Source organism: Podarcis melisellensis (genome assembly GCF_964234715.1).
Source record: "Podarcis melisellensis genome assembly, chromosome: 5".
Classification (NCBI taxonomy): Eukaryota; Metazoa; Chordata; class Lepidosauria; order Squamata; family Lacertidae; genus Podarcis; species Podarcis melisellensis.
The window spans coordinates 79,307,696-79,323,668 of record NC_138537.1 but is presented as its reverse complement, the minus strand read 5'-3'; the positions used below and the strand labels follow the sequence as shown (position 1 = coordinate 79,323,668).

The following is a 15,973-nucleotide window of genomic DNA, read 5'->3' as shown; positions in this document are numbered from 1 at the left end:
TTTATCTTGGAGAGTTCCTCCAGTTTCAGACTGTTTTCCTTTGAACTTGTTCCATATGCCAAGAATGGCTTTAAAATTAAAACATCATCACAGCAGGTCATTGTCAGCCAGAGATATAAGACATGTGGAAGACAAAGAGTACCTTATTGGCAAAAGTGGTATTAGCGGTAAAACCATTTCCTGGATTACTGGTAGGTTTAATAGTTATGTGAGCTCATAGTGACCCAATAATGGAATGTCATTCATCCCTTTTAGATGCTGGCCCTACTCAAACCTTACCTGAGATTTTTCCTGACTAGGGCTCAAATGAACCAAACCTTAAAAGGGGTAAAGGTAAAGGGACCCCTGACCATTTGGTCCAGTCGTGACCGACTCTGGGGTTGTGGTGCTCATCTCGTTCTATTGGCCGAGGGAGCCGGCGTACAGCTTCCAGGTCATGTGGCCAGCATGACTAGCTGCTTCTGGCAAACCAGAGCAGTGCACGGAAATGCCGTTTACCTCCCCACCAGAGCAGTACCTATTGATCTACTTGCACTTTGACGTTCTTTCGAACTGCTAGGTTGGCAGGAGCAGGGACCGAGCAACAGGAGCTCACCCCGTCGTGGGGATTCGAACCGCGACCTACTGATCGGCAAGTCCTAGGCTCTGTGGTTTAACCCACAGCGCCACCCGCATCCCGAACCAAACCTTACTTGCCCACAAAAGTTCTGACTAGCCTGCTTGCCCACACATAACATGCAATCGAAATTTATGCCTCAACAGCTCAACATGGAGAAGAGGAAAGAATTGGACAGGAGGCCTTTAGTGCAGTGATAGTGGCATCTCTCCTTTGGAATTCCCTCCTAGGATGTATTAGACTGGTGCTGTTCCTGTTGGGAGATTTAGGATGGAAAAAAGAAACTACTTCTCCCTACAGTGCATAGTCAATCTATGGAACATGCTCCCCAAAGCAGCAGTGATGGCCACAAACTTGGATGGCTTCAAAAGACAAATTTATGGAGGGGATGGTTATCAATGGTGACTAGCTATAATGGTTGTGGCTTTGCCTCCATGGTTGCTGGAAACCAGGGGAGGGGAGATCGCTGTTGTGTTCATCTTCTGCTTCCTGGCTTCCCACAGGCATCTGGTTGGCCACTGGGGACCAGTGTGGGAACAGGATGCTGGACTAAATGGGCCATTGACAATGCAATGTCCATTCTCTCTCACAGACACACACACAAATTCTCATTCAAAATGCTGGCATTACTTTCTAAAGTGTTTGCAATATTTTGTTGGAAGCTGTCCAGAGTAGCTGGGGCACTTTGGTGCTGCTGAACCAAACCAAAGGCCCCATCTAGCAGTCTGTTCCCACAGTGGCCAATCCGATAGCTCCAGGAAGTGCTCAATTAGTACATGAATTCACTTTTATGTCATGTAGTCATAGAACTGTAGAGTTGGAAGGGACACTGAGGGTCATCTTGTCCAGCCCCCTGCAATGTAGAAATATGCAGCTGTCCCATACGGGGATTGAACCTGCGACCATGGCCTTATCAGCACCCTGCTCTAACCAACTGAGCTATCCAAGCTCAACCACTCAGCCCCATCCCATTCATGATTTCCCAGCAACTGCTATGCAGAGGCATACTAGTAGCCATTGATAACCTTACTCTTCATGACTATTTCTAATCCCCTTTTAAAGCTATCCATGTTAGGGGCCATCACCACATCTCGTGGTAGCAAATGCCATGATTTAAGTATGGAATCACAGGAAGGAAATTACAGGGTGGTCCTGGGGCTCTGAGAAGCACTAGTCTGACTGTTGACATGAGCGTTAAGGAGGTTCCATTTACTTTGCTGAAACGTTTTCGCAAGAGACAGAAATATGCTGAAAAAGTACTAAGCTATGGATTTTGCAAACAATGCATAAGCACATGCCAGGTACTTAATATACTGCTGTTTCAGAAAGCACCATTTTAACCGCTGGTTTTTAAAGCTGGAGACTCAGAGCTCAGGGAGAGGAGGGGTCAGAAAGCTTATGGAAATGGATCGGCTTTAGAATGCCTGGTGAAATACTGTTGTTGAAGAAAATCTTTGTGTGAAAAAACCGTGTGTGTCTCTCTTTCAAAGGGGCGTTGGCAGGATTACCCATGGGTGATTATAACATATTTGGAGTTCCTTAAGCACTCCCAAAAGTACATGATGTTGCACAACAATTTGGTAAGGTGGAGCTTGTTATTCAGCTATGCCATGCTTTTTACGGGGAGGAGTTGGGAGGGAGCCAAAATCTTGCACAACTGGATGTGAGAGAAGCAGCATTTTATAAAGTCGTTCATGGCAATCGCATGTTATATAAAGTGCCAATTTGCATGTCTGAATGAGGTATCATAGATCAAACACCACAGAAAAGGTCACTCTTTCATGTGCATAATGGCGAGGAGGAGTCATAGCACAAGGGTGATGTAGATGCTATTCACAAATAAGTAGCTACCCCTGGTACCATACACAGTTAGAAAAGCTTTCCCCAAGATGTCCCCAAATGTTGTTGGATCACACATTCCACCATCCTTGACTATTAGCTGAGTTGGCTGGGAATTGTAATCTGAGAACATTTGGGGACCCAAGATTGGGGAAGGTGAGTAAGACAATTTCTAGGACAGTGGTACCTCAGGTTACAGACACTTCAGGTTACAGACCCACTAACCCAGAAATAGTACCTCGGGTTAAGAACTTTGCTTCAGCATGAGAACAGAAATCGTGTGGCAGCGGCGCGGCGGCAGTGGGAGGCCCCATTAGCTAAAGTGGTACCTCAGGTTAAGAACAGTTTCAGGTTGAGAGCAGACCTCCAGAACGAATTAAGTTCTTAACCAGAGGTACCACTGTAGTAGAGCTGGAGTAAACTCTGTTTGAGAACTGGATCAGCTATTTCCATTGAGAGTAGATAGTACAGCATGAAACAGATGGATGGTCAGGTTTAGAATAAGGCCACTTTACATCTTAGAGCACTTATTGATGGGCAGGCTAACATGTGACCTGACTCCAATGAGCAACGTTGTGTATGAGACCATCTATGATGGTCCATTCACATGAGGAGAGCACTATTGCATTCAAGCCTCATTTCTGGGCTCCCCATGAGCATCTGGGGTTTCCAAACTAGATAGCCATATGGTCTAAGATGGGTAGTCAACGTGGTGCCCTCTAGATGTTTTAGACTACAACACCCATCATACCTGGCTATTGGCCATGCTGACTGAGGCTGATGGGAGCTGCAGTCTACAACATCTGATCTGTAGGCTACCTATGCTCTGAGAGCATGAGGATATATAAAACCTGCTGGATCAAACCAACATCCTCTCTAGCCTAGCTTCCTAAAGGAGCCAGCCAACCAGACTCTAGGAGCAGGACAAGACACTTGTTCTTTTCTGATGCTGCAGTCATCAAAGCTTGAACACGCACGAACCAGTTCCAGGTTTTCACATCACTGGGCAATGCCTCAAATGCAATGCTTTTCCATGGAGTCTGTTCACACACTCAGCTACGAGTCAACCACTCAACCATCACTTACCCTATCATTCTTTGGGTAAAAGATTCCTGCATTGCAGTGGGTTGGACCAGATGACCCTCGTAGTCCCTTCCAACTCTACAATTCTATGGTTCTTGGGTTCCAGTGGGGTCATTAGCCATATCTGGGGAAACCCTGACCATTGAGTCCTGTTACTGGCAAGATATGCTGCTTGATGTCCTGCATAGTAAAAATATTCTAGCATATTTGAGCCCCCAGCCCTTTTGCTCCAAAAGACAAATGCCTTACATTTTGCAAGCCATGGGAAATCCCATCCTTTGTTCTGTGCATCTCTTATCAGCTACACAACGTTGAAAGAGGCCAACAGCTCCCGAAGTGTTATAAATTGCCTATAAGTTTCCTGTGAGGTCACATGATTGAGAAACCAAAGCCTCTGTTACTTAACTCGTAGCCTATAAAAGGAAGGCTGAACTCCTAATGGATGATTCCTGTCCGGGCCTTTGTAGAGCACCAGAAACGTCAAAGTGAGTGAGTAGATTTTTAATTTGTCCTTCCTTAATGATGGCTATGCGATTGAAATACATGCAATATTGAAGACTGCCGCCAGTTCCTTGTTCAAACGGGTCAGATTGCATTGTGCTCCATGGATTTTGATTAATTTCAACCAGAGCTAGATCTGCCGCCTTAACTCTCCCTTCATTGATAATCCATCCTTTGATTATTAAGTGCTTTCCGTATCAGCCTTTCACATCTGCCTGCGCTTATCTAATAATTAGCTCCAGATTTAACGACGAGTTGATTTTGTGTCCAACAGCAATGTAATTTGTTAGTATCTTGATCCATTTTGCTTAACACCCTGATTTAAATGCAGTTGGCAAATTGTCCTTTTGAATGTATTGTTAGGAAGGAGGCATTCCGTTGCAAAGGAAGAAGGCATTTCTATTCCTTTTAGAATTATGCAGGGAAAATGGTATTTTGGCCAAGTATAGCTTGCCCTACCCAGGTGATAAAAGTTCCACTGGCTGAGATACCCTCTTAGTTAGAGCTGGGAACTGCCTGCTTTGCATATAGTCACCTGGTGTCAGCATCCCCTTCATAACCTTCTGGTTTCATGTTTTCTATCAACTCAATTTAGCCCAGAGATGCTTGCTGAAGCATAATAGGGGAAGGGCCATAGATCAGTGGTACAGCCCATGCTTTGTATTAGAAAATCCCAGGTTCAGTTGTGGGCATCTCCAGCTACAGAAGTCAACGTCTATTTAATCAGATCAGTCCATCTAGCAACTTTCCAGGATTTAAGATGCTGGAGACTGAACCTGGAACTGCAGGCGGTTCTCCCCCAGAGTGTGCAGGGCCAGGAAGGCACCTTCCTACCTCCTTCCCAAAGCCAAGTAAACGCTTGCTTCAGGAAGGAGGTGTGAGGGCCCTGACAAGGTTCTAGAGTTCTCCCTCCTCCTTCCCAAAGCCTAGTTAGTGCCTGCTAACCCTATGCAGTACAGAGGTACCTCAGAAGTAAAACAAATTCAATGGAATAGTCCAATATACAGTCGTACCTTGGTTGTTGAATGGAATCTGTTCCCAAAGTCCGTTCAACTTCCGAAAACGTTTGGCAACCAAGGTGCGGCTTCTGATTGGCTGCAGGAAGCTTCTGCAGCCAATCAGAAGCCATGGAAGTTGCGTCGGATGTTCAGGTTCCAAAGAATGTTCCCAAATCGGAACACTCAGTTCCAGGTTTTGAGCATTTGGGAGCCAAAACGTCTGACTTGCAAGGCGTTTGGCATCCAAGGTACTACTGTACTATCTTTCTGCATGTATTATAAAGATTACTACATGCATGTTTTTAACACAGTTACATGCATTCCTTTATGGATCTCTTTATGTGCTTGCTACTTTAGGAAACACGGAATGTATATGCAAATAACAATTGGTATTTAACCAAGTTTTACTCAGAGCAAACCTGCTGAAATTAGGGAACATGACTAATTTAGTTCCACTACTTAGTCTCCAAGTAAAACTTGGTTGAATAGCACATAATACATGTGTAATATGATACGCATAAGAATGCATTTAATATGTGTGAGTCTTATTTGTATTTTTAGCAGAACCAGTTAAAATAAATAAATAGCCCACTTCTCATCAAGATCAAGGAGTGATGTAGGAGGGGTGGGTTTTTGGGGGGAGGGAACCATGCAGATAAGCTTGACACTGCAATTTGCAGAAAATCTCATCCCTAGTAGAGTGCAGAATCTTATTCTTTCCTAAATAGGATCTAGTATGGCACTCTTGAAATATGCCTTATGTGAAGAAGTGTGTCTGGAACTTTCACTATACAGTTTTTGTTGAATGCTAAATACATGTCTCTAACCCTGCCCTTTGACACCTGAGATATGTGGTTTCAGGACACCACACCCCATACCTGAGATTGTAACTTGCTTTAACTGACATAACCCCTCCCCAACAACTTACAAACCAATATGGATAACCTGACACAACAACAAAAAAGCCTGCACACTAACATGCAAATAAACTACACTGCAACCAACCAAACGTAGTCAACCAAACTTTAGACCCTCCAGTCTCTCACAATGTCAATAAAAGCAAACAACTATATAAATAAAGGACCTACTCATGAGACGCTGACACAAAAACCCTGCAGAAACACTATGCAAAAGAATGAAAAGCCCATCACCCCACAACCCTCTCTCTCCCCTCTATTTTCCCCCAAAGTCTATGACAATAGAGTCTCATACTGAATGTAAACGAACTATGAAAAGACACTTTGAATTGAAAGCGGAGACTCTATATGTACTTTTCCTTGTTTGTTTGTTTGTTTTGTATCACAATTTTTTTAAAAAAAACAACAACACCTGTTCATAATACTGAATTTAAAGTGCACCCTGGAACCTGCTGGCAAAGGGTTGGTTATATTATTATTATTATTATTATTATTATTATTATTATTATTATTGACAATAATAGTAATAATATAAGTGCTAGCTATTATGATAGGCATGAGGCGTCTTCTGGGTGCTCTTGGGCTCCAACTTGCATCAGCCCAAGGCAGCATGGCCAATGGGTTCTCCTACCTTTCATAAAAACTTTCTTATTGTGTGTAGCTGTTCAAGAGATAAAGAAACAAAAGAAAATTAAAAGAGTGTTGGAAATGGTGCATAATCCTCCTACTTCAATCTATTAAACAACAGTTTATCCACAATATTTTAAATCCTTGTTCATATAGCCGGCCTTCATTTCATTGGAGTGCATTATAATTGGTACAGTTGGGTTTGGGTTAATTCTTTTCTCCTCCCTCTACCTCTTTAATTTTTATCTTTCTGCCCCAGGTCAAACCACTGAACAATGCTGGTGCTTCTAACGCTCTCTGTGTTGGTTTCGCAATTTTCACCAGCATCATTCCAGGGCTCACCGCAAGTTATACAGAACTTGGATCGGAATGCCTGCTCACTGGTTGTATGTGGACCAGCTGAGAAAGGGTTACCAGGGATAAATGGGAGAGATGGAGTCCAAGGACCAAAAGGGGACAAGGGAGAACAAGGTATGGAAAAGAGCTCCCATTCTTTGAGGATCAGCTTTTGATTCACACATCGGAGGAAAAAAAGACAGGAAATCATGCAGTCCCACATAATTTAAGCAAAAGTGGCTTATGATGCAACTTCATGATGACCCCCAATTACATTGCCTTGTGATAAATATCAGTTAGTTTTCAATGTTAAGACAACCTCTTCTCTGACCATGACTTAGGCTTATCCAATGCCTAAACCACCACCTGAGGGTAAAAGCCTTAGTCTTGGTTGGAGGGGAGGTTGTAACCCTCTTGCTGCCCTTCCGAGGGAAAGGGGTATCCTGTTAAAAGGATCCTGGAGGAGATGCTTCTATCCAGATTCCCTGGCGGGGGCTAGAGCCATAGTGCCCTTCAAGGTGGAGATCCTGACAGAAATATACCTATTTGATGTAAGTCATAGGACCTCCTTGCCTCAGGGTAGACCCCATGGAGAAGATACTTCCAGCAGGCAGGTTGGTTGTTATAGGATATACCCAATGACTATGACAAACCTCTTACATCTGCAACCAATAAAGCTGTGCTCTTATTCAACTCAAAAGAATGTGTCTTGACTGGTTTTTCTCCACCGGGTAGGTGCGGCAGGGTCACGACGCCTGGACATGCAAACAGCGTAAAAATTCTACCAAGACAACATAAAAGCAAAGTTGCATGACATCAATATAAAAATGAATCTTAAGTTTTCAAATTGATACTGTAAAGACTGTGTAGGTCCATCGACAGTGAGGGCTAGAAGGGCAAGACCGTATGATGTTCTGCATTTCTCCTCCTCTCACTGGATTAAGAGGGACATGATGCCAAACAGAGAAGGAAAAGGCAAAAGAGGAGAAAGCAAATATAGGGAGGGGATGGGAACGTCATCTGGTGGATGTATGGCAACACCCACAGCCACCTTGAATGTAGCTGCCTTGGCTAACTTTAGGATTGCCATATATCCAGAATTTCCCAGACATACCTGGAATACTGTAGACGGAAGCAGTGTCTGCGTGGAAATCGGCTAAATGTCAAGGCAGACATATGGCAACTGATGTCAGCAGTGTCATTTTTGCAACTACAGTGGTACCTCGGGTTACAGATGCTTCAGGTTACAGACTCCGCTAACCCAGAAATAGTATCTTGGGTTAAGAACTTTGCTTCAGGGTGAGAACAGAAATTGGACGGCGGCGATGGCAGCAGGAGGCCCCATTAGCTAAAGTGGTACCTCAGGTTAAGAACAGTTTCAGGTTAAGAACGGACCTCCAGAATGAATTAAGTTCTTAACCCGAGGTACCATTGTATAGCCAAAAAAGCTCAACAACTTCTCCATCCAGATTTTCACTTTTTGAAATATGGCAACCCTAGATAACTTATCAATGATGATGACCCAAGACTGGAAAAGATGATGACCCAAGACTGTAAAAACAAGGCCCACCTCTCAAACTTCTTCCTTGGGTTATTATGTATTGCATTCCTCTCATATGTAAGCTTTATCATTAAGATAACCCCACTTTTCATTCTTCCACTTAATGCCAGGGATGGCAGGACCAAGAGGAATTCTTGGTCCTCCCGGAAAAATGGGACCAGCTGGACCACAAGGAGAAAAGGGGACCCAAGGAGAGCAAGGACCCAAAGGAGATGCTGGAGCAATGGGTAAGGAGTGTTGTTGACTAAATGGCATTGTATTGCATTAAATTCAACAAAAGCTAGATATTATTTCAAGAAATCAAATATTTACAAGAAATTAAATATTTTTATCTACATCTGTCTTGTTAGAAGGCCATCCTGCCCATTGGGCACATCAAACATTTTCCCTGGAAGGGAGTACAAACCCACCAAGGTGCTCTTCCCTTGCTCCCAGTACAGGACTGTCCCAAGGCATTTTGCTGCCTGAGATGAAAGACAAGATGGTGCCCATACCCCAGTCCATGTACAGAACCTCACCAGACTTCCAGTTGAAACTTATTTCAACACTAGTGTTAAGACAGCGTCCTCCACCACTCTGAAGACATACCAAATTGGGACAATGGCATGCACATTTCTGTGTTCCCAGTTCTAAGGCCCAGGAGCTCCTGATGCACTGCAACTCAACACAGGAGACCTTCCCTCTTTGGTGTATATCTCTGCCTGCTCACAAAACCTCTTTCTTTTGAGTAGGACCGCGTGGAATTCGAGGTTTGCAGGGTCCTCCAGGAAGCGTCGGCCCCTCTGGAGCACAAGGCAACAACGGCCCACAAGGTGAAAAAGGCATCAAGGGAGAAACAGGTAATCCTAAGTGCTAAATAGTTGGATTTCTGCTAGAGGGTTCAATATACCACAGTGGCCAGGATCCAAAGGAGCATACAACTACTTCTGCACACGCAGTGGGGTTTGAGGAGATTTCACCCCTCCCATATCCAAGAATCTCCTGATGAGTCTGCTGATTCTCCAGAGAGGAGGGGCAGTGTTCTGCTCTCTACTTATTCTGCTCCAGCACCACATCAAAGAGTGAGTCAGTCAGTCAGTAAGTCAGTGTGTCGGAGAGAGAGAGACTGAGTGTTAGAGATCGTGTGTAGAGATAAGGTTGCTGCTAAGAGCAGCCGCAGACACTCAGTGTAGTGCAGCATTCATTTATGCTTGGACCTCATTAAGCTCTGTTATATAGTTGTATAATAGTTGTAGATAGAATAAAGAAGATATTCTACAGAGCTGCTCTCCGAGTCGTTTATACTCTGCTATACTCTGCTGTGCGACGACTGTATTCTTGTGGAAGTGAATCTGGTGCTCACAACTCTAAGCTGTGAGTCCACAGCACTTTGACCTGTTCCTGTCCAGAAGGTGGTCTCTGGAAGTGCTGCCCAGCTCGCCTAGCCCAGTCGGGGCTGAGGTGGATGAGTCCAGTTGGTGGTACTGGCTCAAGGGCGATGCTGACAGGGTTGGGGGCTTCTGCTTCTCAAACAGTCATTTGTGTTATCCCTGGAGACCCACCATCCAACAAAAGAAGTAAAAAGACCTAAATGTCAGTCCAAGTCCTTAAGCATGCCTAAGTAGCTTTTTTTGGATCCCAGCCACAGATTTTAAAAGAATACACTAAAAATGTTCACATCCACCCTGTTGTCCAGATACTTAGTATGGTACAGTTTCCAAGTTATAAATGCTATGTGTGGAGAAAGCAACCATAAAATGCCCATACCTCTGATGTTTCCCTCTATATATACAGTGGTACCTCGGGTTACATACGATTCAGGTTACATACGCTTCAGGTTACAGACTCTGCTAACCCAGAAATATTACCTTGGGATAAGAACTATGCTTCAGGATGAGAACAGAAATTGTGCGGCGGCAGCACAGCAGCAGCAGGAGACCTCATTAGCTAAAGTGGTGCTTCAGGTTAAGAACAGTTTCAGGTTAAGAACAGACCTCCAAAACTGTACATCTATCATGGATGCCAATGAAAGAACAAGCAAATACATCATAGGCTGACAGTTCTCAAGCTTGACTCCTATTGTTAGGCGATTGGCTGAGGTCACAAAAAGATTGTGATCTGTGACAGCCAGCTTCTGAAGTCATGTTCTGGCAACATGCAAGTTATAAAATGTAGTGATAAAGGCCACTTCATCAAATGCATCTGACACTAGTCCAGAAAAGCTTGTGCTATGATATATTTGCTAGTTTCTAAAGCAGGGGTAGTCAACATGGGAGGTTGTTGGAACCCATCAGCCCCATTCAGCAAAACCAATGGCAAGGATGGTGTAAGTTGTAGCTCACCTTGGGAGGGAACCATATTGACTACCCCTGCAGTACCATAGCCTCATCATTGTTTGTTTTGGCATACCAGACTAACAGGACTACCCCCTAATCATAAAATTGTGACTATCATATCCTCAATACAAACCAAAGATAGTATATAAACACTGGAGCTATCATTTCTGTGAGAATGTCCAACCTAAGATGGAGGCCGCCTCTTCCCATATGAGCTGAGCCAGACAGTACAATCATCATCTGAGGCCTTCTTCATGTGCCTCCTCTACAAGAAGCCCAGAGGGCAACAACTTGAGACCAGGCTCCCTGTTTGTGGAATGCCCTCTCCAGAGAGGCTCGCCTGGCACCTTTGTTACATATCTTTAGGCAAAAGCATTCCTCTTCTCCCAGCCTTTGGCTAATTAAACCATCTATGACGTGGATAGGCAAACTCGGCTCTCCAGATGTTTTGGACTACAACTCCCATCATCCCTGACCACTGGTCCTGTTAGCTAGGGATGATGGGAGTTGTAGTCCCAAAACATCTGGAGGGCCGAGTTTGCCTATGCCCAATCTATGACCTTTTAAACCGGATAGGTGGGCTGGTATTTTGTTACTATTGTGTGAATTTTTTTGTTTTTATATTGTAAACTTCCCTGTGATCTTTCGATGAAGGGCAGCAACAACAACAGACAAACTAGGGCTGAGCTGAAATTATTTACCGACTTTTGCATTTGTGATCGTTACAAAGTACCTTCCATTTTTGTTGATTCTCCCCTCCCCATTCAATATTTCTGTAGGTTTGAAAGGAGCTACTGGTGCCCAAGGTCCCAAAGGTGACACAGGTGTGGCTGGGCCCAAAGGCGACAGAGGCCCAGTGGGCGAAAAGGGAGCAAAAGGAGATGTAGGAGAAAGAGGTAAGTGGTGTGGATGAAAAGGTGCATCTGAACAAACATTTTGATGGCATGAGGAAGGTTCCGAAGAGTTGGATTAATTCGGCATAAACACCAGCGTGTGAAGATATTCAGCAAACAATAGGCGGAGTGCCAAGCAGACAAATTTCACACAGAAGCATGTCATTGCTTACTTCAACTCGCCTGTGGAAACAACTCAGAGGCCATGAACGAAGGAAAGGTAACAACAGGAAGAATTAAAGAACTATTGGAAACTCAAGGCAGTAGAGATATAAGATGATCAGAGCCCCACTGAACTTGAAGCATGGGAAGCCCCAATAAAAAATTATAATTTGGCAGAATATTTTGACTATATGATATGTATTATTATTATTTGGAATATTTAATGTGATTTGATTGAATTGTTAAAATGGAAAATTTAATAAAAATTATTTTTAAAAAGAGAGAGAGAGAGAGAAAGGTTCCGAAGAGACAACAGAAATAACTTCTTGATGTAGTGTATAGTTAGTCTGAGGGATTTTCAGCTGGGCACTAACTTAGATGACTTTTTTTTTTTTTAAGGAAACTGGAACTCCTCAGATTCAGCTCTGAATTTGAGGAGCAAATTGCCCTAGGATTGAATGCCCTCCCAGGTCAGTGGGACTCCACCTGCAATGAAAAAAATGTTCATTTTAAATTCCCCACAATACCCCTAATATAGCATCACTCCAGGGCATACTGAGCATTGAAAATGTCTGTACTCACTCCCCCCGCACACACACCCCCCGGGACTGCTGTTTCAATACTCCGCGGGGCTCCAGAGCTTTCCATGTCACTTTGGGGAATTTAAAATGGTAACTCATCTTACCAGTGCCCAAGGGCTCTGCCCCAGGGGTGCCAGGTGTAATGCCAAGCCCTTGCTCATCTTCTGCTCAATGTCAACCTCTGACACTCCTTTCCAGTTAACGAAAAGAAAAGATGGGTGATTTGCATACTACCTTTTAAACCAATTGGCTATGGCTGTTTATCAGATGTTAACATGCATAGGAAAACAGAAGCCACCTACTAACTAACTTGCTAGGCTTTTTTAAAAATCCTGTATCAATAAGTTTTTAATGTTAGACATCTTATTATGTTTTCATGTGTGCTGGAAGCTGCCCAGAGTGACTGGGGAACCCCAGCCAGATGGGCAGGGTATAAATAATAAATATTATTATTATTATTATTATTATTATTATTATTATTATTATTATTATTATTATCTCCATAGGATTACAAGGAGCAACTGGTACCCAAGGGCCAGTGGGGAAACCAGGATCTCCTGGATCCAAAGGAGATAAAGGATCTGTAGGTGACAAAGGGACCAAGGGTGACAGCGGTCTCTCAGGTAAGGAGGGTAGCCTTTTGTTAAAGTTGGTGCAATCCATGTGAATTTTGTAACTCTGATTATTGAGGGAAAGTTTAAGTGAACAATCAGGGTGGATCTAACTTTAAAAAAAAAATCACACAACTCGAATGAGAGTGTATTTAATTCCAGATCATTCGGGGGGGGGGGTGTATTTATTCTAGTTTGGGCCTTAACAGGAAGGTCTGATAAAGGGATCAAACGATGGATACATGTATCTGTATAAACAAAGCCTTCTTTCAAAAAAGGGCAAACGTTTACCATTGATGGACATTAATACCACTGAGCCATTAATCGTATAATTCATACCATCCATACGCACATGCATACACCAACACACAAGCAAAACAGATCTAGTAAGAGTTCACCACCCAATATTCACTAATGTACAAATTCATTTCCAGTTGGTTCTACACTGAAATTATGTATTTAATATAGCATAATATTATTTAGATTTCCATAGAATTAATGAATGATGAATTAATTAATTATGGCAGCAATTGATTGATTGTGACAACATGTTTATTGTGTTGTGCCATTTGGATTGTCTGGCATTTTTTACTATTCCTGGGTGGGTGGAAGTTGGAGAGACAGGGGTGGCATTTGGTTTAACAAAATGTTTCACACCCACACTGTGTGCAATATATTGTTTACCGCATATTACTACAGTACTGCAGATCATGATCATTTTATTATTTCTCAGAGGTCAACCTTATGAAAAAACGAGTCAGTGACCTAGAGGGGCAGCTAAGAGCCTTGCAAGCCAGTTTCTCCAAATATCAAAAAGGTAAATGTTGCATGTAACAGAAAAATTGTGAACCGTCTTTTGCAATCTTCCTTGGTCCATTTGGCCCCTTAACAGAGAACCAGTACCAACATACAGTCTATGGGTACATTATATGTGATAGCACAGGAATGTTCCTCTTAACCCTTAGATTCCAGCACATGCATGCATCATTCCCTTGTTGTAGCATTAGAGAACCAGCAGCAACATTGTCTTTGCAAGATTATGATCGCAGCACAAACTCAATAAGCACAGGGATAAATTGTGTAGGTTATCCCTAGTCTTTTGCAGCGTTATCCGAACCCCCTTTTTAAAGATCCGTTTTCCTTTCCGGCAAAATAACTGCAACATTTTGAAAATTCGGTGAAGAAAATGTAAACACCGGGGTTTCTTTTGCATGTGCTGTAGCCTGGCCAGAGCCAGGTGCACCATCAATTTTCAATTGTTACCTTTGTGGCCACAGCTAAGGTGCTATGAGGGTTCTCTTGATTCTACATAGGATGGCATTAATCATCTTGTTGCTAAAGTAAAGGTAAAGGGACCCCTGACCATTAGGTCAGTAGTGACCGACTCTGGGGTTGCAGCGCTCATCTCGCTATACTGGCCAAGGGAGCCAGTGTACAGCTTCCGGGTCATGTGGCCAGCATGACTAAGCCACTTCTGGCGAACCAGAGCAGCGCACAGAAACGCCATTTACCTTCCTGCTGGAGCGGTACCCATTTATCTACTTGCACTTTTGGGTGTGCTTTCAAACCGCTAGGTTGGCAGAAGCTGGGACCAAACAACGGGAGCTCACCCCATTGTGAGGATTCGAACTGCCAACCTTCTGATCGGCAAGTCCTAGGCTCTGTGGTTTTAACCTACAGCGCCACCCGTGTCCCTCTTGTTGCTAAAAGCATTATCCAAATCCAAGATTTCTGTGGGTTACAAATAGCAGAGGTTGCCATCCATTTATTGGCTTTGCAAAACACAGTGGCTGACTATCAACCTGATGCCCACTCCCTTTGTTTGTTTTAGTTGCAGCATTCCCAGGAGGGCGAATTGTCGGTAACAAAGTATTCGTCACCAGTGGCTACGAAGGCACCTTTGATGACCTGAAGCAAAAGTGTCTGCAAGCTGGGGGCCAGCTGGCCGCCCCCAGAAATGCTGCGGAGAACACAGCCATCCAACAGATAGTTGTTCAGCATAACAAGTCGGTCTTTCTTGGGGTAACTGATATCCAGACAGAGGGGAAATTTAGGTACCTGAATGGCGATGCCATCGTTTACTCCAACTGGTTGCAGGGAGAACCCAATAATGAAAAGGGCAGGGAGAACTGTGTAGAAGTTTATGTGAATGGAAAGTGGAACGACCGGGCCTGCGGGGAAAAGAGGCTAATACTCTGTGAATTTTAGGCCATTTGTTTAAAAAAAAAAAAAAAAGAGCTCAACCCAGCCACAAGCTTCAGTACTGTGTTTGCTTTTTATCTGTAGACATTAATCATTATTTTGTTAATCCTTTTTTGTTTTAGTATATTGACATATGTGCACACATAACATAGCCATTGGGCCAGGGCAGGACCTGACAGGTTTTATAAGGACTGCTGCTTAAATTGCTTTTAATTTTTTTTAAAAAAAAAATCCTTTATAAAAAAAAAATTAGTGTTTCAACTGTTTTTAACTGAGTTGTAAGGGCATTTTGTGGGATTTGCCTGGGAGGAGAGGAGAGGAAGAGGAAGCTCCTTCAGGCAGCACCTTTCTTCTTGCTTGTGTTACTATATAAAGTACTATGTAGATTGATGGGCTTATATCAATAAATCATGATCCGTTTTCCGCTGAAGACGCACATTCAGAATGAAATGTAAGGTCTTTCTTGTAAATCTGAAGTTGAAAATGGTTTGTGGGTATTTTTTTCCCCCCTAAGTGGGGTGCATTGCTTTTGATGTGGGTGGGGGGATTTTTACATGCACCGGATATTTTTATATTTATATTTTCAAAACTGTTTATTAAAAGAGATTTTCTTGGAGCAAACAGAAGTATTTTCATCATATGAGTAAGCATTCCTAGGAGCATTTATCTGAGGTAGAGATGGATGAGAAAGTACTGAATCATTTCACTAACGAGGGCTGGCCAGAACCTGC

General features: G+C 43.3%; 1 protein-coding gene and 1 long non-coding RNA gene across 3 annotated transcripts in view; one reads left to right on the top strand and one right to left on the bottom strand.

Moving 5' to 3' along the window:
• LOC309371323 overlaps window positions 1-15,973 on the bottom strand; it is a 93,546-nt gene that overhangs the window by 61,346 nt on the left and 16,227 nt on the right. The gene's annotated exons all lie outside the window — the stretch shown is intronic.
• LOC309370537 (uncharacterized protein) lies at window positions 3,776-15,435 on the top strand. Of its 2 annotated transcripts, none has more exons than XM_081912374.1 (8): window positions 3,776-4,023; window positions 6,841-7,052; window positions 8,589-8,705; window positions 9,210-9,317; window positions 11,573-11,689; window positions 12,936-13,052; window positions 13,774-13,857; window positions 14,872-15,435. In XM_081912374.1, the coding sequence occupies exons 2-8, from the start codon at window positions 6,857-6,859 to the stop codon at window positions 15,246-15,248; spliced, it is 1,116 nt and encodes a 371-aa protein (XP_081768500.1). In that variant the 5' UTR covers window positions 3,776-4,023; window positions 6,841-6,856; the 3' UTR covers window positions 15,249-15,435. The 2 variants fall into 2 exon arrangements, with proteins under 2 accessions (XP_081768500.1, XP_081768499.1); XM_081912373.1 differs by having other exon boundaries at window positions 3,968-4,027.

What these genes read in the sequence shown, in the direction of transcription:
- LOC309370537 (XM_081912374.1), top strand. Translation starts at nt 6,857, where the DNA reads ATGCTGGTGCTTCTAACGCTCTCTGTGTTGGTTTCGCAATTTTCACCA. An exon ending in AGGAGATGCTGGAGCAATGG is followed by an intron (nt 8,706 to 9,209) that starts GTAAGGAGTGTT and finishes TCTTTTGAGTAG; the next exon opens with GACCGCGTGGAATTCGAGGT. An exon ending in AGGAGATGTAGGAGAAAGAG is followed by an intron (nt 11,690 to 12,935) that starts GTAAGTGGTGTG and finishes TTATCTCCATAG; the next exon opens with GATTACAAGGAGCAACTGGT.